This window comes from Mchenga conophoros, linkage group LG3 (assembly GCF_057382185.1).
Source record: "Mchenga conophoros isolate Kocher_MC1m ecotype Shallow Benthic linkage group LG3, M_conophoros_male_GT1.1, whole genome shotgun sequence".
Classification (NCBI taxonomy): Eukaryota; Metazoa; Chordata; class Actinopteri; order Cichliformes; family Cichlidae; genus Mchenga; species Mchenga conophoros.
In genome coordinates, this window is record NC_140528.1 from 51,977,737 (window position 1) to 52,001,249 (window position 23,513).

Sequence of the window (23,513 nt, forward strand, 5' to 3'; positions counted from 1 at the left end):
TATATTTGTGATAATGATGTGAAAGAAAAATGTTCAAAGAACAATATTAATAATATAATTAATTATGTTACTGTCTCTGCTTCTAAACACTGCTGCTCTTCCTTATTTAATGACATACAGGAGCAGAATGATGGAGGACCTGTGATAAATATTGTATCAATAATAAGGTTAAGCAAGTGTCTTTCAACATGTCGCAGATTTGTTGTACGGGCCTCTTTACACTGTCTCTATAAGTTTTGTAAACCAAAAAACAAACAAACAAAGGTGTCTGCTCAGTCAGCAGTGTAGGGGGGAGGGGCTCTAAGTTGACCTAACGGGCTGTGAATGGACAGCAGACTGCAGAGGGAAGTGACGTCTCAGGAAGTGAAATGAGAATAGAAGTGGATGGTGAGCGATGTAGCGGTGAAATAAGATAAACACAATAAGACAAACAAACAGAAAACAAAGCGGAAAAGGAGAACAACATGTGGAGGAAACGGACAGTGAGCGCAGTGTAACCGTGACAACGAGACACGAGGACGGATTTAAAGTGATCATAAAATCGTCTCCAGACGGTCGTCGTTCGGTGAGTGGAACCAGATTCAGCTACAACAGCGATAAATACGCCTGTAGGGAGATGAAGAGTGCTAAAATACTGAGAAACGGATCTCTGATGAGTGTTTGTAGGGATGTGGTTCAGCAAAATAAAGACACACGACTCTATAACATGCTGCCACATAAAATACATCAAGTAATTAAATAAAATGTATTTATATATCACTTTTCACAGATAAAAATCACAAAGTGCTTCACAATTAGATTAAATTCAATCAGAAGCATTATCAAGGACTACAACATCTAGTCCTTTTACTGAATATAAGTTTGTTTGTAGTGGAGTCTTGGCAGCGTAACGACAACGATAGAGAGTCCCACAGCCTTGGTGCCTGAAAAGCCTGATCCCCACAGGTTTTGAACCTAGTACGTGGGGGCAACAGTAACTTCTGCCCTGAAGAACTATGTGCTCGGGATGAAGCATGAGGTTTCAACAGGTCAGCGATATACTGGCCCAGCTGTCTGATGAACAGAATCAACCTTTTGAGATTTACTTACCTTGATCATTAAGCACGCATCAAGACCTTATTTTATTAATATATTTTAAATGATAGCAGCACAAACAAAATATGTTGCAGCACAAAACGTAGCACAAATGTTTGACATCAATTTAGTTTGATTTGTGTAATGTGGAGGGGCTGGTTGATCTTTTGACCTTTACATTTTCATTAATATCTTTAAAACAGAAGCAGCACAAATGACAATTTTAGCAGTAAATGGCAAATTATACTATCGAATTATAAAATTGATGAAAGAATATAATTATCCTTGTTTTTCCTGCTATTCTCCTGTCCACACTCCAGTCCAATAGGCGGGATTAATGCAACTGTAAGCTGATTTGTCAAACGCCATCAGGCCCCGAAGAAGAACGGAGGAGGACAGCACTACTGTGGTAGAGGAGCAGTGTGTGTGCAGACATGGCTGCTGTTGATGAAGCGGACTGAACTTGGAGGAGAGACACAAACTGAAGTATTGATCCCATCACATCAGTGTGGATCTGATAGCAATACCTGTATCGCTTCATCGATGCTTGTATCGATCCGCTCAGCCTGAGTTGAAGCAGCGATGAGTTCAGTTCAGTATCTGAGAGAGTTCATCAAGAAGAGACTAACTGCTGTTTGTGAAGAAATCTTCTCAGAGGTTCAAAAAACCATCGTCCAGTATGAGGAGGAGATCAACCGTCAGCACAGACTGCTGGATATCAGCCGTAAACCCGACAGAAACTCACACATCATAGGTATGGACATGTTTTTAACTCTGTGCTGTTCAAGCTCAGATTCTTCAGTGTGACTGACTTTACTAGAAGATGTTAAACTGGGTATTTATCAGTGCTGTGGGTCAGTGTCCAGTGATGGACTATGTTGGACTGGTGCAGGTCCATGGTCACTGATAGGTTAGGTTTTAAAACATTTTAATTGATTTATTTACTAAACTTTTTTTTCTCTAACAGATTCCAATGTTGAGTACATCAGGTGTGTGTTGGATCCTCTGTAAACACTGAGGCTGTGCAGTAAAGATCTAGTTAGATGTCAGCAGAAAACACATTTAACAAGTTGTTAACAGACTTCTCTGCAGTTGAAGTGAAGCTTCATTTAAAGAAGGATTTCACACACTGATGTTTTCATGGTGTCACCCTGCAGTTTAGTTTGGGAAACTTTGTGTCTTTCTGTGTGGAGTGAGGAGCTTCAATGCTAACATGTTAGCGTTTAGCTGTTAGTGTGCACAACTATTTCCCTCTGTGTGTGTGTGGCTCATAATTGGTCATATGACAGGCTGATCGGCATTTATTCAGGTTTTGATTCATGCTTTATAAAATAGTTTGAGTTTATGTATCAACACATTGGTCATTATTATTCTTCTGTTTCTTTGTTCCTCGAGACTTCCCACGACAACATGACTGTGAGGAAGAGGAGGGTCTGGATGAGCAGCAGGTCTGTAACCAGGAGAGGAACTCCAGTCTGGACCAGGAGGACCCAGAGCCTCCACAGATTAAAGAGGAACAGGAGGAGCTCTGCAGCAGTCAGGAGGGAGAGCAGCTTGGACTGAAGAAGGAGGCTGAAGGCATTATCGTCTGGACTGATGAAGAGCAGCTCAGACAGATGGAGACTATCTGGAAACCTGAGATAAAGCTACACAGAATAGGTATGTAAAACTGTGATGTCTTTATAACATTGAATATGACTCACAGGCATCACAGTGGAACAGTGGTTAGCACTGTTGGCTCCCAACAACAAGGTCCTGGGTTTGACTCCACCTGGGGTCCGTTCTTCGTACCTCGCTAAGTAAGTTAGCTGGATTAGATTGTTGACGATTTCGCGTGACCTTGGATCGTTCGGTTCCCCGAAGCTCATCCGGGACTTGCTGTCATAGCAACAGAGCCGTAAGCGTAAACCTGCTCGGGAGCAGGTTTACTTTATGTAAACAGGATTAGATCGCGGCCACGCAGGTATGTCCGCTTCATTTATACGAAAGCAACAGCGATATTCCACCACTGTTTCACCATAAATAAAAAACATCAATGTAACTAAAGATAATGCAGCACTTGATCCTTTTATTGATGTCACACAGATACATACAGGTCATTTCCTAAAAAAGGGAAATGTACTATTAACATTCTATTTCATGTATTTGATTATTTCAGATGTAATTCATATTTCAGAGTAGTAATTGTAAATCACTTCGTGTAATCAAGATGAGAGACCACGGCTATAAAAGCGAAGGTGGATTTGGGAAGCCTGTCGCAGCTATGTCCTGTCCGTTTACACGAGCAGCCCATTGCAGAAGGTGCAAGATTGATAAGGAGAGTCCTCAGAATTCAGCGTATATTGCGGGACAGACAGGATCCTTTAGCTCAGCGCGACAGTGTGCTCATAGAGAGATATCGATTTTCCCGTGAGGGTATTATTCACTTAACCAACTTGTTGACGAGGGGGTGCAGGACCACCACCTGTCTTTGTTTGCTCTGCCCTTTTCTTGGTTGCTGTTATGAACAAACAAACAGAGTATTCCAGGGTCTCTTTCCAAGAGACTAAAAGCAATATAAGTGATAAATATTACCATTCTGTAGAATATTCTTATATTTCACTTTTACCTGTTCCCATGTTCTAGTGGGTCCTGTTGTGGCTCTAATGTGAAAGGGGATATAATATAACAATATAATATAATGTAATATAATATTGGATAATATAGTGTAATCTAATAAATTTACCCTACCGCCTACTGGTGTTGGCCAGAGGGGCCGATGGCGCGATATGGCAGCCTCGCTTCTGTCAGTCTGCGCCAGGGCAGCTGTGGCTACAACCGTAGCTGCTTCCACCAGTGTGTGAATGTGAGAGTGACTGAATAGTGGCATTGTAAAGTGCTTTGGGTGCCTTGAAAAGCGCTATATAAATCCAATCCATTATTATTGTTATTATTAAATTACTTACGAGTTTAATTTGTCAGCAACTTTCTGCCAGCCCTCTCTCCTTGCTTTTGCAGCCTTTGCAGTGTTCCCTTGCGTTCTGATTAAACTCTGAAACTCCTGAAATCCCGCACTCAAGAGTTCTTGCTCTGCTGCCGAAAAATACCGAGCGCGCTCCTTCGACATTTTCGCCGACCAATCAGAGGGTTGCCGATCAATGTTTCTACTCTCGATGCGTAGCCCCTTTTACGACACCCAGTGATCTCACATTACTTCATCCAGCTGTACTAATCGTCAACAGCAGGTGTGTTCGGAGAACCGGATTAGCGAGCTCACGGTTAGCGCGATGATTTGATCTTGGATGTGTCATTTGATCTTGGATGTAGTAAGCGACGTACGAAGAACGGGCCCCAGGTGTCTAGGTCTTTCTGTGTGGAGTTTGTATGTTCTCCCCTTGTTCACTCTCCAGAGACATGCACACAGCTGGGTTAGGTTAGTTGGTGACTCTAAATTGCCCATAGGTATGAATGTCAGTGCGAATAGTTGTCTGTCTTTCTGTGTTGCCCCTGCGACAGAGTGTTGACCTTTCCAGGGTCAACCCTGCCTCTCCCTATGGTAGCTGGGATTGGCTCCAGCACCCCATACCCTAATAAGAACAAATGGAAGAGAATAACCACAGCTCAAGGTTGCATTTATTTTTAGAGGCACAAGAAGAATTGAAGGTCCAACTGTAATAAGCAGCATGAATGAATCTCTTTAGCCTGATTTTCTGTTTTCATTTACATGAACACATTTTTGCCATTAACTCATGCAAAAAGGTAAATGCATGCATAAAATCCAGCAGAATGAAAGATGTGAAACATCTAAGTTTCTCACAATATTTGGAGGGTCATGAATATCATTTATGAAAAAAAAGGGCAGAGACAATGCTTTAATTTCAGGGGATGCTGAAAAAGCCTTTGACAGGATGGAATGGCCGTTTGTATTTGAAGTTCTGAAAAAGTTTGGTATTGGAAACACATTTTTTAAATGGATTCAATTGATATACTCCAATCCTCAAGCAGAGATTTTAACTAACAGTCATTTTTCCACACCATTCAGACTACACCGCGGAACTAGACAAGGGTCCCCCTTGTCACCTCTCTTGTTCACCTTGGCAGTTGAGCCTCTTGCATTGTCAATTCAATTCATAAAAACATCAGGAATTAAAGTAGGCAATATTGACCATCGTATTGCCCTATATGCTGATGATGTGATCCTGTTTTGCACCAACTTAAACAAATCAATACTAAATCAAAACTTCCAAATTTAATGTGCTACTTTTTGGCTACCAGGAAGACACTAAATAAACAAACTGAGAATCCGTTTCTGAAAAACACTATAATAATCTGGTTTGAAACACATAACTACTTGGGAGAAACATCACAACTGTCAAGGTTCCCTCCAATATTTAGAAACAACAGCTTTCCTCCCGGTAGGGCAGATGCAGGCTTTAGACTTTGATTCGATCAAGGTATAAGAAAAGTGTCTGATTTATTTAGGAATAATACTCTAATGTCTTTTGAACAACTTAGAAGTACATTTTCTATTCCTGCAAAACACTTTTTCAATTTTCTTCAATTAAGAAATTTTATTTTAACCACACAAGGTTAAAGCTTAGAACTCTCCACCTACTGTTCTCTAGAGAGCACAGTTATAAAACATCTTAATGGGAGAGGTCAAGTTTCTGCATTTTTCCAAAGTGTTTGTTGATTCTTTGGAGTTTTCCATAGTCTATTTTAGAGGCATGGAGGAATGATTTGCAAATGGATATATCTGATGATGAGTGGTATAAATCATGCTCCTTGGCCTAGAGTCAGACAATCAACATTACTTCAATATAGATGGTTAACAAGACTCTATATTACCCTCTCAAAATTGCATCATTTTAACCCAAACATCCCAGACGCCTGTATTAAGTGGGGAGTGGATAGGGGCTCTTTGTTTTATTGCATATGGGAGTGCCCACATGTGAAAGTCTTTTAGGAAAAGGTAATAAATCTGACGGATGAAAGCTAAACCAGTTCCACACCGCTGAAGTTGCATTTTTACAAACCAATTCTGGTTCCTCCGTTTCATTCAACGATCCACTTTCACCCTTGTCATTCTCAGTTGCCGCTGTGCCTTTTTCGCCATGTGCGTACAAAAACAAAGGCACTGCGCATGCGCGTTTTACCCATGTTCTATCGCGATATTTCCTTTTCTTGTCGTTGCCCAACATTATACTGGTATTACTGTGAACGGTATGATATGGCCCAGCCCTAGTTCAGAGACTTATTCCTGTGAACAAAGCTCTATCCATTTTAAAGGGAAGCTGATCGGATCAGGGTCTTGGAGCTAAGAGCTCCTGCCCGATCCCAGACAACTTCAAAGAACCAGCCTTCCCTGCAGTTTTTTTATTCCGTGAGCAGAAGCACCACCCATTGTAAAACCCATATGGTCATAAAAGTTAAAGGCACTGTCTTCTGATCACAAAGGGTCGTCTCCCCTCACCCCTGTATACGATTTAACCCCTTCAGCGGTCCACTATATACAAACACAGGTGAGCCTATAAAGGGCAGGAAGTAAACATTCTTTACCAAATAAGGAAACCCAGAATCTTTCATGAAATGTTAAACACTATAGCTAATTGCCTTCCCCACCATCTAAGGTGTGTAGGGGAGGAACAGAAAAACATCTAAACATGCAGTTTAGGACAAGATTTACAAATTTAAGTACAACAGTGGCAACTTTTATCCAAATAACTATGTGTGCACGTGTGTGCATGTGTGTGTATGTATATGCATGTGCGAGTGTGTGTGTGTGTTTGTGTTTGGGGGTGCACTTGTGTGTCCTCCTGCCCACAAAAGGGTCATAACGGCAGGAAGTTTACTAACCAAAAAACACAACCTTAACATAGGATGTCCCTATAATGAAACACTATAGCCTCCCCCACCAACAAATTGGCTGGAGAGGTGGTCAGAGACAAAGGAATGTCTTTGATGCTGCTGCTTGAACTAAGACTTACAAATTTAAGTAACACAATGACAATATTTAACATTTGACTCCAACATGGGTAACTATGAATAAATATTTCTATTCTGTTTTGGAAAATATGGAATTCAGAGTTTCTAAACTTAGATTTATCAGGCAAGAAGAGATTTTTTTTTACGGCATTTCAAGCACAGCCAAAACGTTTACACCTATGTAATAGAACTCTGCCCTAGCATGCCTTGTTATAACTGTAGCCAATCCAGACATACACATTCATTTAACAAAACACAACATCTATTTATTTCATACGTCACAGATATTCACATATGAATTTGAAATTTGACCTTTGCTAATAAGAATGTTAGAACTAAACATTTGCATCAGTGCCTGAATAATTTGTCACATTTGTACACTTTAAATTTCAGTGGTATATGTGAGCAACATGCTCACTATGTAGAGACCTGCTAATGGTTAAGACCAGTAAATATTTTCTCAAATGTTTGTTTTGCTATCATTTTTTCTCCTTTGTGCCTTCAGATGTTGTACAGCAGCATGCTTTTGAGGAAGAAGATGTTCTTACAGACCAGCAGGTCTGTAACCAGGAGAGGAACTCCATTCTGGACCAGAAGGACCCAGAGCCTCCACAGATTAAAGAGGAACAGGAGGAAGTGTGCAGCAGTCAGGAGGGAGAGCAGCTTGGACTGAAGCAGGAGGCTGATACTTTCATGGTGACACCCACTTATGAGGAAAGTTCCCACAGTGAACCAGAACCAAAAAGTGAGCAGCTCCTTTCTCACAGCTCTTCTAGAGCAGAGAGCCGAGATCATGAAGAAAGCCAGCATGTGGACTCAGGATCTTCTAGACGTACGGAGCTGAAGAACAGACGTCCAAGTAGAACGGACACAAAGAACAAGTCTATTCAGTGTGACGTCTGTGGAAAAACTTTACCTGATAAATACAGAATGACTGCACATCTAAGAGTTCACACAGGTGAGAAACCGTATTCTTGTAGCACCTGTGGGAAAAGATCTTCTGACTCATCAGCGTTAAAAAAACATATGAGAATTCACACAGGTGAGAAACCATATTGTTGTAGCACCTGTGGGAAAAGATTTGCTGACCCATCAGCGTTCAAAAAACACACGAGAATTCACACAGGTGAGAAACCATATTCTTGTAGCACGTGTGGGAAAAGATTTACTGACTTATCAGCTATCAAAAAACACACAAGAATTCACACAGGTGAGAAACCATATTCTTGTAGCACCTGTGGGAAAAGATTTGTCCAGAGGACGCAATTAAAGAAGCATATGAGAATTCATCCTGGTTAAAATGTTCATATTTAGAGAATGTGAGACAGCTGTGAGTCATTGGTGAACACCTGAGTGAAAAGATGATCCATATTCAAGTCACTATTTTTTTCCAGAGCAGTAAAGAACTCTGTGTTGTTTGTTCAGTTTATTACATTATTCTATTAATTGTATCAGAAAAACTGATCTCACATTTCTTGATGGTTAAAGTTCGGTATGCTCCCGTTCTATTTAATAGTTTTAATCCTTTGCTCAAGTGAGTTTTTATCAAAATAAAAATCAACAAAATTGAACAACAGTCAAGAATTGTGTTTATTTTTGTCAGGAAGCAAAAGTATCAAATACCAAGTTTCATGCTTGAAGAGGGAAGTCCCCAGTACAGCTTGTTAGTCCCACCCTTTTTTTGCCTTAACCCTCTGGGGCCGACGGATGCACCGGCGTGTCAAAATCACATGACCAATTTAAGATGACACAGTTACAAGATGCAGCGACTCAGTCTCCATTGGGTCGAAAATGCGAACTTCAAACTATATACCAGTTTTTGAATTGTCTCGATTGGCCAGGTAAAACCAATGTTATGATAAAAAATACACGCAATGTTTTTTTCTGAACAAAACAGTGGTGTTTACAGCAGGAAGAACGGTAAAAACTGCGTTTTCTAAGGACAGCGCTAGCAAACACTCTCCACTTGCGAGTGAAAAAAGAAAAAGAAAAAACACCCCTTCCCTATTGGTGTTAGAGTTTACCATGTCAGCCAATCAAAAAATGATATGGCAACATGTGACACTTGTTGTTTAAGGAAAAGAGGAAGTTTTTAGGAGTGACACCCGCGACGGAAAGCGGGCGAGTGAAAGAAAGAGAGAGAGAGCGAGTTTTCATATGTGAGACATTAGTGACGTGTAGTGTGTTTGGAGCCTATAGTTAGTGTGTTGTGTAGTTATTGTTTTGTATTGTGTGTCAGTTAGACTGCTGAATGTCACATTTGCTCCAAAAAGCCACCAAAGGCAGATTCCAGTGTAAACGCTGTTTCCACCTGGAAAACTGGACTGATGCACCTCCTGCTGTCAAACCTGCAGGGTTTAGGCCTGTGGTGTTCTCCTCTGTCTTATACTGAACACAAACTATTTTTATTTGGACTGGCACAAATAATTTGTGTGCCTTCTTATTTGATGCAGAACACCTGATTGTTCTGTAAATAGATTTAAATGGTTATATTAAAAAAACAAAAAAAAACGCCTGAGGCCTTGGCTGCATTTTTAGGTAAATAGTACCATATAACTTTGTTGTTTGCAAAACATGTGCAGGATTTTTAGAACTGTACAATTTATATTTGCATTCCAAGTTGTGAAAATGATTCAATAAACATGTTTGTGGGTTTTACAGTATAAAATATAACTTTTTTCTATTCGGATTTTGAATTTTTTTGTCTGAATTTAGATGAATTGTGCTAATATAATATGCCAAAATGGAAAAAATAACTCAGATTTCAGATATTTGAGGTTGTGCTGGAAAAAAAATGATACCAAACAAGGCAAGATAAAGCGTTTTTAAAGGTGAAATATAGAGGTAAAATCAAAAGTAGTCAAAAACGGCCAAGTATACCCTGGACCACAGAGGGTTAAAAACCCATCCCTAGACCCAGCTGTCTTAACTAATTATAGGCCAATCTCCAACCTTCCTTTCATATTAAAAATCCTTGAAAGAGTAGTTGTCAAACAGCTAACAGATCATCTGCAGAGGAATGGTTTATTTTAAGAGATTCAGTCAGGTTTCAGAGCTCATCACAGCACAGAAACAGCTTTAGTGAAGGTTACAAATGATCTTCTTATGGCCTCTGACAGTGGACTCATCTCTCATCTCTTGTCCTGCCACTTGGGCCCTAAAATCATAGAAATATGGTATCTAACCAGATTCTTTCTCTGGATGGCATTACCTTGGCCTCCAGTAATACTGTGAGGAACCTTGGAGTCCTTCAACGCACATATTAAACAAATATGTAAAACTGCTTTCTTCCATTTGTGCAACATCTCTAAAATTAGAAATGTCCTGTCTCAGAGTGATGCTGAAAAACGAGTTCACTGCAGGTCTGCTTGTTGTTCCTAGAGTATTTAAAAGTAGAATGCGAGGCAGAGCCTTCAATTTTCAGGCCCCTCTTCTGTGGAACCAGCTTCCAGTTTGGATTCGGGAGACAGACACTATCTCTACTTTAATCTTTCCTTTTTGCTAAAGCATATAGTTAGGGCTGGACAAGGTGACCCTGAATCCTCCCTTAGTTATGCTGCAATAGACGTAGGCTGCTGGGGGATTCCCATGATGCATTGAGTTTTTCCTTTCCAGTCACCTTTCTCACTCACTATGTGTTAATAGACCTCTCTGCATTGAATCATATCTGTTATTAATCTCTGTCTCTCTTCCACAGCATGTCTTTATCCTGTCTTCCGCCCCTCCCTGAGCCTGGTTCTGCCGGAAGTTTCTTCCTGTTAAAAGGGAGTTCTTCCTTCCCACTGTCGCCAAAATGCTTGCTCATAGGGGGTCATATGGTTATTGGGGTTTTCTCTGTTTCTATTATTGTAGGATCTACTGTACAATATAAAGTGCCTTGAGGTGACTGTTGTTGTGATTTGGCGCTATATAAATAAAATTGAATTGAATTGGACAAAAAACAACTAAATTCAGACCACTGAGGTTGAGCTGAAAAGAATGATACCAAACAAGGCAAGGGGAAAAATAAAATGAAACAATTTAAAGGTGAAATACAAATGTAAAATCAAAAGAAGTCAAAAATGGCCAATCATATTTTGGACCTCAGAAGGTTAATCTGACAAATCATGAAAAATTTGGTTTAATTTTTTTTCATGACAGTGCAGATTTCTGACATTTTATGTAAATTAAGCTTGTAACAATCTGATTTTTTTTTCTTACAAAAAGCAGTGGAACTTAAGTTAGACTTGTGTTTGCCCCATGTTGTTTCTTTCCAGCTTTCTGGATTTTATACTTATTGGGTTACATATTTATTTATTATATGGGCTAGATCCACCGATGGACCCTGAGAGGAAAATCCGCCTCTTAATCATCCAGTGCACAGATATCATGACCACAGACACTTCAAATAAGTTATCAAACCTCCAGCATACCCTGAGTTGATTGTATTCCTTTAAAAGTTTCAGTTTTTCTCAACAACACTGGATCAGATTCATGTGCGTGTCCGTGGGAGCACCAGCACTCCCTGTAGCATCGACAGGTCGGAGGTTTCCAGTTCAAAACCTCCAACCTGTTTAACAGAGCGGCAGCAAACAGCAGTTTCATTCTTTGTTTACCCACATCAGCTGTTCATCCACAGGCTCCACCTGTGTGATTATATCACCGGCCTGCACAGAAACACAAAGAGAGAGAGCAGATATGTTATTAACCCACCCAAAAAAATCAACACCTAAAAGTAAACACAGGAAATCTGACAGGGTATTTTATTTATATCTGTAAGGATTTATCAGTGATATATTGTTTTCTGTAGTTTTTCTTGTGTACACCACCAGAGTGGATTTGAAATCAACCAGTCAAGATGTGATTGAAGTGCAGTCTTTCAGCCTTAATTTAAGGCGCTTAACAAAAACACTGGATTAACAACTGTTTTTATACTTTTTCTTTTTTTAAGCCAATTTTCTGAGACTTAAAAATACGTGAATAGTTAACTGATAGTTTCATGACCAGGTGAGTCCTGTTCTCTCATTATCCAAGGAGAAACTCGTCAGATTACTGGAACTGTCAACATGAAGTCTACAGAGGTATTAATGCCAGTGAAGGAGGGATTATGTATAAAATCAGCACTTTGAAAGTGTACAGAGGCAAGACTACAGTGTGTTTGTGTCCAAATACTTATGGCTCCTCACACACCTTCAGTGTGAGCTCATCCTCGCTTTCTGCTGTGAAGTCAAACAGAGCTTTGGCCATTCCTTTAGCCACAGGCTGCTGGCCTGTGATTGGCTGAGCTGGAGAAGAGAGAAAAAAACAAATGAAAAACAGCTACGACCCACACCTCAGTCTGCACACACACCATTTTAAAAAAATCAATAACTGAGAGAGTCCCTTACATTTTAAATCAATGTTGACAGCATTTCTAGTAAATAAGGGCAGATGGCATGAAGATGAACTGAGGACGTGATTTTGGGATGACCTCATTCGGCGCTACCTGTGTCTCCCATGCCAGGCAGATCCCCTTCCACTAATTTGAGGTGAAAAGGGGGAAGAAGGGCCACGAAAAACTGTAGTCCCACTCCTTAATGTCAGATAATTTATGTCCAACTAATTAGAAAATAAATATAAATAATGTTGTTTAACAGAAATGTACTATCTAATCTTATGTTTGTATACTGTCTTATCATCACATCCTGTGACTTACCTGAGCTTGGTCCACCTTGGTTGGTCTCCTTGTTTTTTTGCAGGTCTCTGTAATGTCTCAGCATAGATGAGGCGATGTTGTTGAATCCAAGCTCTTTTGAACACAACAGAAATTATAAGAAAGATGTAAGAACATGTGATGTGCTGTGTTGTTTATTGGTATTTCTGTAGTTATTATTACTATGTGGGTATTGGGAGAAATCAGATCAAAATCAAAACGGGAAAATCTCTTTCTTGCTGGTTCAATCTCAAAAAGACCCTTGAATAGTCTCAAAAGGTTGATTGTTGTTCCTTCGGACATTTTCAGTGGGAGAAACGTTTCGTCACTCATCCAAGTGACTTCTTCAGTCTCAGCTGAATGCAGGTTTCCCCAACCTTCACAAAAATCTTCCTGGATTACTCAACACACTCTGAAGCCTCTAAAAGTGACGTGTGATACCACTGATGTCTTTTCTGAAGTGATACCAAGTAAAATTCAAGGTAATGTCGGTGTTACTGATCTGATACTTTGTGCAAAAACCTAATGTGTTCTGAAACTAAAAATAAAACGTAGTGTATTTAAAAGTATACCTTCATAATGAATGCAAGACATCAGACTACTTGTTCTTATTGTTTAAATGTGAAGAATTCTCATGAGAGAAATAAAGAACCCGAAAAGCCAATGCCAACATTTTGAAATATTAATTTAACAATCAAAAGCAAATGTGACTGATTATAATGATAATACAGCTGAGAAACATTTTCTAGATATAAGCTATTATCTTATGTATGATATATTTTTGAGCTGTATTTGTATTTTTTAAAGCCTGCAGTGACTGTTTTACTACAGGTATGCTGTACATTTTTATGATACCTGGCCTATTTAATCCAGTTTAAATGCTATATGCAACCTTAGCTGACTAAATCTCGGACAACTAAATTCATGTGAGGTGATTTCAAGGACGCACATTTTAGTCCAGGCTAAACTCATACAGCTATTTAGTGTAGCATGTATTTATTTCATCAGTTATTTCATAACCATATTAGTCAGTGTAAATTTGAACACATGGTACTCAATAAAAAAAACCCTAAGCCTACACATCAGCCACGTTCCAGAATTCACGTCGCCAACAGCACCACATTTTGTCCCTCTGTACCTGGATAGTGCTCGTCTGCGTTGAGTATAACTTAAGTTAAGAACAACACAGCGATTGTTCAGCAACCATGTCAGAATATTTAATGACCGAAATAACACAAAATACACGTAATAAATAAAGAAGTTTTACCCGAGCTGTCTATCCTCCTCTCACTCGTGCCCAATAGTGCTCACTGCTACCACACCTGTAACAGTGTACACAGTTATCATGATCATGTTGCACGTGTCTTCTCCGTCGATGGGCAGGGCTATAGAAGAAGGGCTGGCTGGCTGCATATGTTGGTATTGGGGATTACTTTTTGCTGACCATGAACTGGCATGAACAACTGACCCTGTGGTGCCACCGGAACAGGAAGATTTGACATTTGGCATAGCTCTGATTGTTGGCATGAGCTCTAGTAGCAAGTCGTCTACACCTCAGAGAGCAGGCAAGCTGTGTTTGAGCTCTTCCCTAAAGTACACCTTGAGTTTTCTCCTTCCTCCACACTTGGGATAATTTTGGAGGACGGGGTCAACTTGGTTACTTCTTTCCAGTAGCTGTCCCACATAAAATACATCCCAGCAGAAATGTTGCACCTCTGAATAGGGGAGTAAAGAACAACACAGTGACTGTTCACCTCCCCCTACAGGCTAATTTGAAGACGCTTCTGTGTTATGATTTACTTTTGTTTGTGTTTGATAAGGATTGTGGTCTTGTCACATGTGTTACAAACTGCATCTTGGCTGTTTGTGGAGCTGAAATAGATCCACACATGACTATAATCAGCTATTATTGTAAATCGAGTGACTGAGCACATGTGAGCGATGATGCATTACATATCACTGTGACAGAAGTAGTTCCTACCAATCATTTAGATGATCCCAACAATAGCAACAATGTAGTTACTTTACACTGTGTTCCTGTTAATCATAAACCACAAATTTACCTCAGTTTACTAAAATATTGATGTTTTAATATATAGAAACGATTGTGGAACATAGCTATCTGGTATAAGAGGAATTGATATTTCTGTATCGATCTGTACTCCAGAAGGACACATCGCTGACTCTGTCTTTGTGTGCTACTGTCCCTTTCCTCCTCTGCTTCTCGTACTCATGGGCAAAGTGAAGCTTCATGAAACACTGAAAGGTTTGAGGCATTTGTGCTGGAATTATATTGATTAAATAAGTAAGTAATTTATTATATCTCCACAGTGACACCTGCTGGCCAATTTGATTATCACTGTATCTTGATTTGTGAAACAATGACACAGACAGGAGCTGCATGTACAGTGTAGCGAGGAATGCTTTGTTCTCTACATTGGAAAGACCAAACAGCCACTGCATAAACACATGGCACAACAGGGAAGAGCCACCTCGACAGGATAAGACTCAGCTGTACATCTGCATCTAAAGGTCAAAGGTCACTCTTTCGAGGATGCCAATGTTCGCATTTCTGATAAAGACAAATGGTTTAAAAGAAGAGTGAAAGAAGCCATCTATGTCCACTGTGAACAACCATCTTTGAACAAAGGCGGTGGTTTATGACACCAACTGTCTGCCATCTATAATCCAGTTTTGAGATCCCTTCCCAGACGCCTTAACACCCACTCTTGGCTCACGTGATCTCAGTAAGTCACATGATACAGTGGGGCAAGTTCTCACAACGGGTTCACCCAAAGCCTTGAAGTGGAAAAAAACTAGAGAGTAGACAGCACCAGAGCTAAAAACCTTCAAATTCAGTACAGTTCATGTTTTCAAAAAATTTGAGTAGAAAAATTTAATAAAATATAAGTTCAGAAAGCTGTTCTTGAATAAGTGTGAAATGGGAAAGTCTCAAGCTAAACTAATAAGCAATGTGTTTAATGTCATTGATTTAAGGACCCAGGGTCCAGGCCTTGGTCCAGGGACCCAGCACTTATGGGTTTTGTTCTTAACTCGGGCTGGCAATCCTCTCGGATCGTCCTGCCCGGGAGGTCCTTATTAATATATTTGTTTTCCATGTTATTTTCCATATTGTCATTGGTCGCTCTCCCTTTTTCCTCTGTCTCCCCCTGTGTGTGTGTGTTTGCTCGTTCACGATCCTGGAAGGGTTCTGCATTGGAGGCTGCTACACCTGCCGCTCATCATCAGCTGTCACCAGCTGCCGCTGATGCCACTTTACTTAAGGGTGTAGCAGAGCTCTGATTGTTGTTGTTCAGCTCCAGCATTGCAGCTGGCGCCGATGTGGTAGCCGCATGAGATGATAGTGGTGTTTTCCTTTAGTGCAAACAACTGCATGTCAATTTAACAGTTGGTCTAATTCATTATTTGTTAAAGAAAATGCAGATTTAAGACACTTTGCCATGGTTTCATTTTCCAGACCTGTCAAGTAAATTCTTTTTTATGTAATTGAGAGTTTTACCAGAATTAAGTAATTCTGAAAACAAGCTCTACTTTTATGTTTTCATATTAATATTTCACCTGCGGATGTTGTGATTGGAGGCTCCATCTTCACATTGATCTTTCAGCAAAAATGTTTTTGCTTGACACGTTATTTTCCTACAAGTGTATAATACGTACAAGGCATGACCAAATTTGAGTGAATTCAAGTATGTTTTTTAAGTATATATTTTCTAGTTTTGTACTTGTTTGTTGCTTTTATTCTCTGGTGTCCCGCTTCAATAATGTTTATCTGACTCTGGTATTCTATCGGATCACATATTCAGTCTTAACTGTATTTACTGATTGCATTCAAATTAATGTTGTCAGTTATAGTTATCTTGTTTCAAAAGGCAACATCAGTTGGTAAAATGACCAATAATGTTTATTTAACATAAACAAAAATGTGGCTGCACACATATTTCTCTTTCTTTTAACAACGTGTTTTAAAGTGAAACATGGTTGTAAAATATAAATACAAAGAAAACCTGTAACAAGATCAAGGAGTAAATGAAACAATGATGATTGCTTTAGATGATCCATTTTGCTATAGAATCAATTATAATTTTAAATGTTCTTAATTTACTTTCAGTGAAATCGAGCATTTAAGTACTTTTTCAGAATAGTATTAATAAACTGACAAGTGACTTTTTACTGCTTTATTTATTCTAAGTTGTTCTTTTAGAATTTCTCCACCATCGCTGATTAGAGATTCGAACACTGTACAGTTGTTGATGTATTGCATTGCATCTTCTCAGTGACCTTACAATAGGGTCAGTGTGTCTGTACAGCGTACAGCAGCTAACCTCTGAGCACGTTCCAATGTTTTGACAGTTTATTCATCCATCCATCCATCCGCTTCCGCTTATCCTTTTCAGGGTCGCGGGGGGCGCTGGAGCCTATCCCAGCTGTCATAGGGCGAGAGGCAGGGTACACCCTGGACAGGTCGCCAGTCTGTCGCAGGGCCAACACACAGGGACAGACAACCATTCACACTCACATTCACTCGCACAATCACACCTAATGGCAATTTGGATTTTCCAATTAACCTATCCCCACAAGCTGCATGTCTTTGGACGGTGGGAGGAAGCCGGAGTACCCGGAGGGAACCCACGCAAACACGGGGAGAACATGCAAACTCCACAAAGAAAGACCCCGGCCTGATGTTAGAATTGAACTCAGGACCTTCTTGCTGTGCGGCAACAGTGCTAACCACCGTGATATTAGAGATAATAAATGAGATATTTGCTCTTTTGAAATGCTGTTTCATGGTCAACGTTAATATCCAGTCATGAGAGATGGAGGCACCAAGACATGTCTATTCCTGGATGCAGTGGTGATCCTAGCCTGTTTGGTGCCCTGGGTGAATACTCCCACTAAACACTTCCTTTTCTAAACTAAGGATCTGATGGCTTTGAACTTTTCTTGTCCATCTTGGTTTTAATTTTGCACTCCCGTATGAACACCCATCCCCCAACCCAAGAATCATAACCTAACAGACCTACACCTTATTTCACAGATTCGCTTTGTCTACGGTTTATTTCTGGGATTTCGCACAACCCAGGATTCAAATCATGAATACATAATGGACTTGGATTTACATCATTATGAATTAAATGTGCTCTATTTGGAAGCAGCAGGTCTCCCTCCCCTTTTGACGGGTTGTGTGTGAGACTTTGAATCATCAAACTGTAAGTTATAAATTTTAAATTGTTATTGATCCCTTTACCCCGAGTCCTAAAGTGTATATTTATTTTCTTACTCTTCTTATATTTATTGTTTGTTTACTTGCACTGCTGTAACTGGAGCCTCGTCGTCTCGTCTCTCTATATACTGGACTGTATGTAGCGGAGATGACAATAAAGTTTACTTTGACTTCAGCAGCGAGCAGGTGCACCGAGGGCTCTCGCGCTCACTTTTCGTGTATAGAATTTCCATAAAACGTCGGTGCAAATTATAAGTCTGTATCATAATGTCTGGTGTTTTCGTGTTTGTTGGTTTGTTTTTATTTTGTTTTATTTTTCGAGTTGGTTATTAGATGCTGCGCCAGCCAGAGAATCCCGCCCCGCCCTCTCCTCCCTGTGCCGCAGGCAGCAGGCGCACCATAGACAAACAGTATCACACACTCTTGATTTTTAGTCTACGAACACCTCTTATAATGACTAACTACTCCTGAAATGTTGGAGGTTTTAGCTCTGAACAGAAGAATAAAAATAATAATCAGTCAAAATGTCCTTTTGTTTATTGAAATAATCCTGTCCGATAACATGAGGACAGTATATGTATCATTTTCTGTTGTAACCTACAAACTGAACGGTAATGTGACAACACTCATTTTTCACAAAAGCAGTTCAATACTTCCACGTCTAGTTGGTTGTAATGGAGGCGGAGTCAACTGGATCCGCTCGCCCTGCCCAGTGAATGCTCCCGACACAAGAGAAATAAATTCTGTCTCCATGCCACAGCTCTGCAGTCAAAAACAGGCTCACTGCAGCCACTAAGAGTGAATAGTATTAAACTCTCACTAAGTTCGATATTTTTCATCTCTGTTCACAGGTTTCTGGGTTGTTGTTTTTTATAAGACTGAACTTTATTTTTCCATGTTTGGCAATGTTCACATTCTGCTTTATTTGTTGCTTTTTTGAAGAAGTGGTGGAGACTAATGAAGCAGTCTAGTAATGAAAGTTACAAATAGTTGTTTGAAATGAAAGTTAAAACAAAAAATACTGAAGGATTCATTGTGAATGAGTTTATTGTCTAAATAAAGTTGCAGCTAGGCTTTTCTGTCATTGTTTAGATGGGGTGTGAAAATATTTCGTCCTGCCACGTGGGGAATGAAGAAGTCTGAGAACCACTGCCTTATACAATATAAATCTGAATTTGTTCTTATGGTTGATAATCATGTGAGTTTAAATTATACCTGTGGCGGGGTGTGGTCTGCGGTGCTGCTGCAGGGGAGATGGAATCACCTGCATGTCATCTACAATCACACCTCACCGGCATAAAACGCTCTGCTTTTTGTCTGTCGTTGTTCTTGTTGGTGATGTGTGTAGCTGAGCTGAGAAGCTGCAGCCGGTCTGGAGTGAACAGCAAACAAAAGTGTGAATAAAAGTATTCTGAAAAGCATGAGCATGTCATCCAGTCTGCCGTAACGTGCTGAATATGCATATTCATATTCAGCACATTACAAATCTTTAGAAAAACCATATGAGAAGTGAAGGGACGCCTTGAGGAATTATGCGCTTAAAATGTCTTAAAAAAGAGCAATCGAGGATAGAGAACTTGGAATCCTGTTGCCACGATGGTGCACTGCGAAGGAAGGATAGATGGCAGAGAAAATGCCACCCCTGTACCAGAAGGGTTTGTTACTGCATTTGCGGAGGAAGGGACAAAACTGAGAAACTGGCATTCCGGTGTAAGGAATGTTTACTGCTGTGTTTGCAAATGAACGATACGGGGAAGAAGACTGGCAACACGGTGCCAGGAATATGCACTGTTATATTTTATGAAGGTGGGTAGAATCAGGGAAACTGGCATCCCAGTGGGGAAAGCTTGCTGCTACATTTGTGAAAGAAGGATAGTAGGAAGGCAAACTGGCATCCTGGTGCCAGAAAATTTTACTACTGCAAGTTGCAAACCAAGGATAGCAGAGCAACAAACTGGCAACCTGAAGCTGATAAAAGTTTTTGTTGTTGTTGTTTTTGCAAATGATAGATAGCCGAGGCTGCCAATCCAGTGTTCGAAAAGTGAGCTGCTTTATTTTGTGAAGGAAGCTTAGAATATAGAGAACCTGGCATCCTGATGCAAAAAGCTTTCTGCTGCATTTGACAAGCAGGGATAGAGACAGATAACCTGGAATCTTAGTGCCAAAAGGAATCACTGCTGCTTAGCATATGAAGGCTAGAAGCGGAGAAACTCACATCCCAGTGGCAGAAAAACTTGTTTCTGCATTTTGCGAATGATAAACTGGCATCCCAGTGTCAGGAAGTTTGCTGCAGCATGTTGCAAATGAAGGATAGTAGAGCAATGAACTCACTATCTGGTGCCCATGTTCTTTTTCTTTTTTTTTTCTTTTTTTTTTCTGCAAACAATATGTAGATGGCAGAGAACTGACATCCTGGAAGCAGAAGGGTTCACTGCTGCTTTTTGCAATGATAGATGCAGAGAAAGTGGCAACTCTGTGGTAGAAAGCTTGATCCTGCATTTATGAATTATAGATTCATGGCATCCCATTGCTGGAAGGGTTAGCTGCTCCTTTTTGCAATGATAGATGCAAAGAAACTGGCAACTTGTTGGTAGAAAAACCTGCCTTTGTGAATGAGGGATAAAGAAACAACTTGGCAAACTTTGCTTCTGCACTTTGCAGAAGGAGGGATAGAAAACATCACAGCTGGATTCTTATGCCTTGAAGAGATAAACGGCAATGGTGGAGGAGCAGAGCATGGAATTGTAGCAACTGATTTCCAGCTGCACATTAAATGATAGGAGGCAGGTGCAAAAAACTGAGCTTGCCCCTGCTACCTGGCACTGATGGCTGGGTGGAGCTGCAAGATATGTTTTTTTCATGTGCTATGTGCAGAGGTGTTTTTTTCTGTTCTCAAACTGATTATTTTTTTCTCCTTATCTTTCCTCATGTGGTGCATTTTTCCATTGTTATACCTCTCTGACCTGTCTTCCCCATGTAATGTTTTTGTTTAATGTATGTATGGTCGGAGGGTAAGATGGCGCCGCCATTGTGTGCAATAGGTCGGCAGCCTTAGACCAGGAAACACTTGACCCCTGTTTCAATTCAGGGGGTCAGTGTTGACATTGTGGAGGACTATAAATACCTTGGAGTACACATTGACAATAAACTGGACTGGGCTAAAAACACCACAGCACTTTACAGGAAGGGCCAGAGTCGTCTCTATTTTTTGAGGCGACTGAGGTCCTTCAACATCTGCCAGAAAATGCTGAGGATTTTCTATGAGTCTGTTGTGGCCAGTGCGATCCTCTATGCTGTTGCATGCTGGGGGAGCAGGCTGAGGGTTGCAGATGCCAACAGACTTAATAAACTAATCCGTAAGGCCAGCAATGTTGTGGGGATGGAGCTGGACTCCCTCAAGGTGGTGTCGGAGAGGCGGATGCTGTCCAAGATAAAGACAATGTTGGATAACACCTCCCACCCACTCCATGACATGCTGGTCAGTCACAGGAGCTCGTTCAGTGAGAGACTGAGATTACCGAAAAGCACCACTGAACGACACAGTAAATCATTCCTGCCTGTGGCCATCTCCCTGTACAACGCATCCACTTAACACACTGTTTGCTGCTACAACTACACATGTTTCTTTTCCAAATATTTATTTATAAGTGACTTATGTATGTATGTATGTATATATATGTATATATTGTACTATTCTTAGTTAGTGTATTGTCTGTCTTGTCTTAATGTTGGTTTAAAATGGAGCACTGTAACAAAAAAAAATTTCCCCCAGGGATCAATAAAGTATTCTGATTCTGATTCTGATTAACATGAAATTTCCCCTTGTGGGACTAATAAAGGTATCTTATCTTATCTTATCTTATCTTATCTTATCTTATCTTATAATACCTGGTGGGCCGGTCGCTAGTCAAAATGCCCGGGCCAATTTTTTGTCCCAGTCCAGCCCTGCTGGGAGGTACAGCGTCTCCACAAATCTGATGCTTCTGATTTGGAGAAAATGAGCTGAGGGAGACACCTGGTGGACAAACACAGACATGACAGGAAGAAAGACTAAAGTGCAGAGTGGAGACAAACAGCTGGAAATACTTGTTGGAAAGGATTGTCATGCTTCAGAAAAACATACAGCACACACTCTAACAGTCCTTTATTTGCACTGAAGGAGACACGTGAAGAAACCAAATCACACAATAATGAAGTGAACACATTTATAGTCAGTGTTCAAGATGGTGGATAGAAATGAGAATCATGGAGCATTTGTTCACTTTTAGGTCTGTTTCTTACAGCAGAAGCAGCATTTACATGAACTCACTGGCCTTTTTCCACTCAACACTCTCTTCTTCATCACCTCATCTTCCTAAAAAGTGGATCTACCAACATTTTTTATTTTTTTGTTATTATGATTAAAATGTCAAACAAATATATTTTCCACTTTTTGTGTGACAGATGCAGGTATTTCTCTGCCCTGCATGTGGAGAAATCTGCTGTTAAATCAGAACATTAACAGGTTTCAGGTTGTATTCAAACACACATTACTGTGTGTCAGTAGGCATGTGTTAACAGGGACTGTAAGACACTTTAATGGCTTTAATGCATGTTTATATGTTTAACACATGTCTGTTTGTTCACACATAAACACATGTGATTTATGTCTGTTTATCTTTGACCTTGTAATTAGTTCCTACGAATTCATCATGTAAATCTCTAATAAAGTGGGAACAATGAACAGCCTGTCACACAGTTTGTTATCCTGTCTCTGCTGCTGTGTGCTGTGCTGCACTCACTCAGAGATAAGAGTTACTGTGTCCCACTGACACAGAGAGGAGAAAAATACTTGGCTTCATTTAGAAAATCGGAGCTACGGATTAAAACGACAACAAATATGTAAATGAATCATATTCAGTCACCTCATCTGCTAAAAACAAACAAACAAAGGCGTCTGCTCAGTCACGTGCTCTGCTGTGGCAACCAGCAGAGCAGGAGTGTCGGGGGGAGGGGCGACTGAATTGACCAAACGGGCTGTGAATGGACAGCAGACGGCAGAGGGAAGTGACGTCTCAGGAAGTGAAATGAGAACAGAAGTAGATGGTGAGAGAGAAGCGGTGAAACAAGGAAAACATAATAAGACAAACAACAAAGCGTAAAAGCAGAGCAACAACCAGCAGAGTGAAAGTGAACCTGTAATGTGGAGGAAACGGACAGTGAGCGCAGTGTAACCGTGACAACGAGACACGAGGACGGATTTAAAGTGATCATAAAATCGCCTCCAGACGGTCGTCGTTCGGTGAGTGGAGCCAGGTTGAAATTGGCTTTATTGTCACTTCAACCATATACACCTAGTACACAGTGAAGCGAAACAACGTTCCTCCAGGACCAAGGTGCTACATGCAACTAGGGTTGCCAACTCCCTGAAAAATAAATAAGGGACACCTCGTGGCCAGGGCCGGGCGACCCAGTTGTCTTCACCCTTCCCAGTGTGGTGAATTTTCTAGCTCTTTTTTTGTGTGTGAAATTATTTTTTTAACCATTTGACTTGAAGTTGATTTAAGTAGATGCATATTCTAT

At 40.3% G+C, this 23,513-nt stretch overlaps 2 protein-coding genes across 4 annotated transcripts in view; both read left to right on the top strand.

The window, feature by feature from the left end:
• Nucleotides 1–424: 424 nt before the first annotated feature.
• LOC146579389 (uncharacterized) lies at nt 425–9,798 on the top strand. Its single transcript, XM_085269301.1, has 4 exons — nt 425–565; nt 1,395–1,828; nt 2,470–2,733; nt 7,544–9,798. The coding sequence occupies exons 2-4, from the start codon at nt 1,657–1,659 to the stop codon at nt 8,335–8,337; spliced, it is 1,230 nt and encodes a 409-aa protein (XP_085125427.1). The 5' UTR covers nt 425–565; nt 1,395–1,656; the 3' UTR covers nt 8,338–9,798.
• LOC146579388 (uncharacterized) overlaps nt 425–23,513 on the top strand; it is a 41,166-nt gene continuing 18,077 nt past the window's right edge. For 2 of the 3 annotated variants that reach the window (XM_085269211.1, XM_085269212.1), the window contains exon 1: nt 22,982–23,232. The gene's annotated coding sequence lies outside the window, so the exon portion shown is untranslated. Of the gene's footprint in view, nt 566–22,981; nt 23,233–23,513 lie in introns of those variants that run through there. The other variant, XM_085269213.1, reaches the window with a different exon arrangement.

Coding starts and splice junctions, on each gene's coding strand:
- LOC146579389 (XM_085269301.1), top strand. CDS start 1,657: ATGAGTTCAGTTCAGTATCTGAGAGAGTTCATCAAGAAGAGACTAACT. Junction 1,829..2,469: donor CAGAAACTCACACATCATAG/GTATGGACATGT, acceptor TTGTTCCTCGAG/ACTTCCCACGACAACATGAC. Junction 2,734..7,543: donor GATAAAGCTACACAGAATAG/GTATGTAAAACT, acceptor TTGTGCCTTCAG/ATGTTGTACAGCAGCATGCT.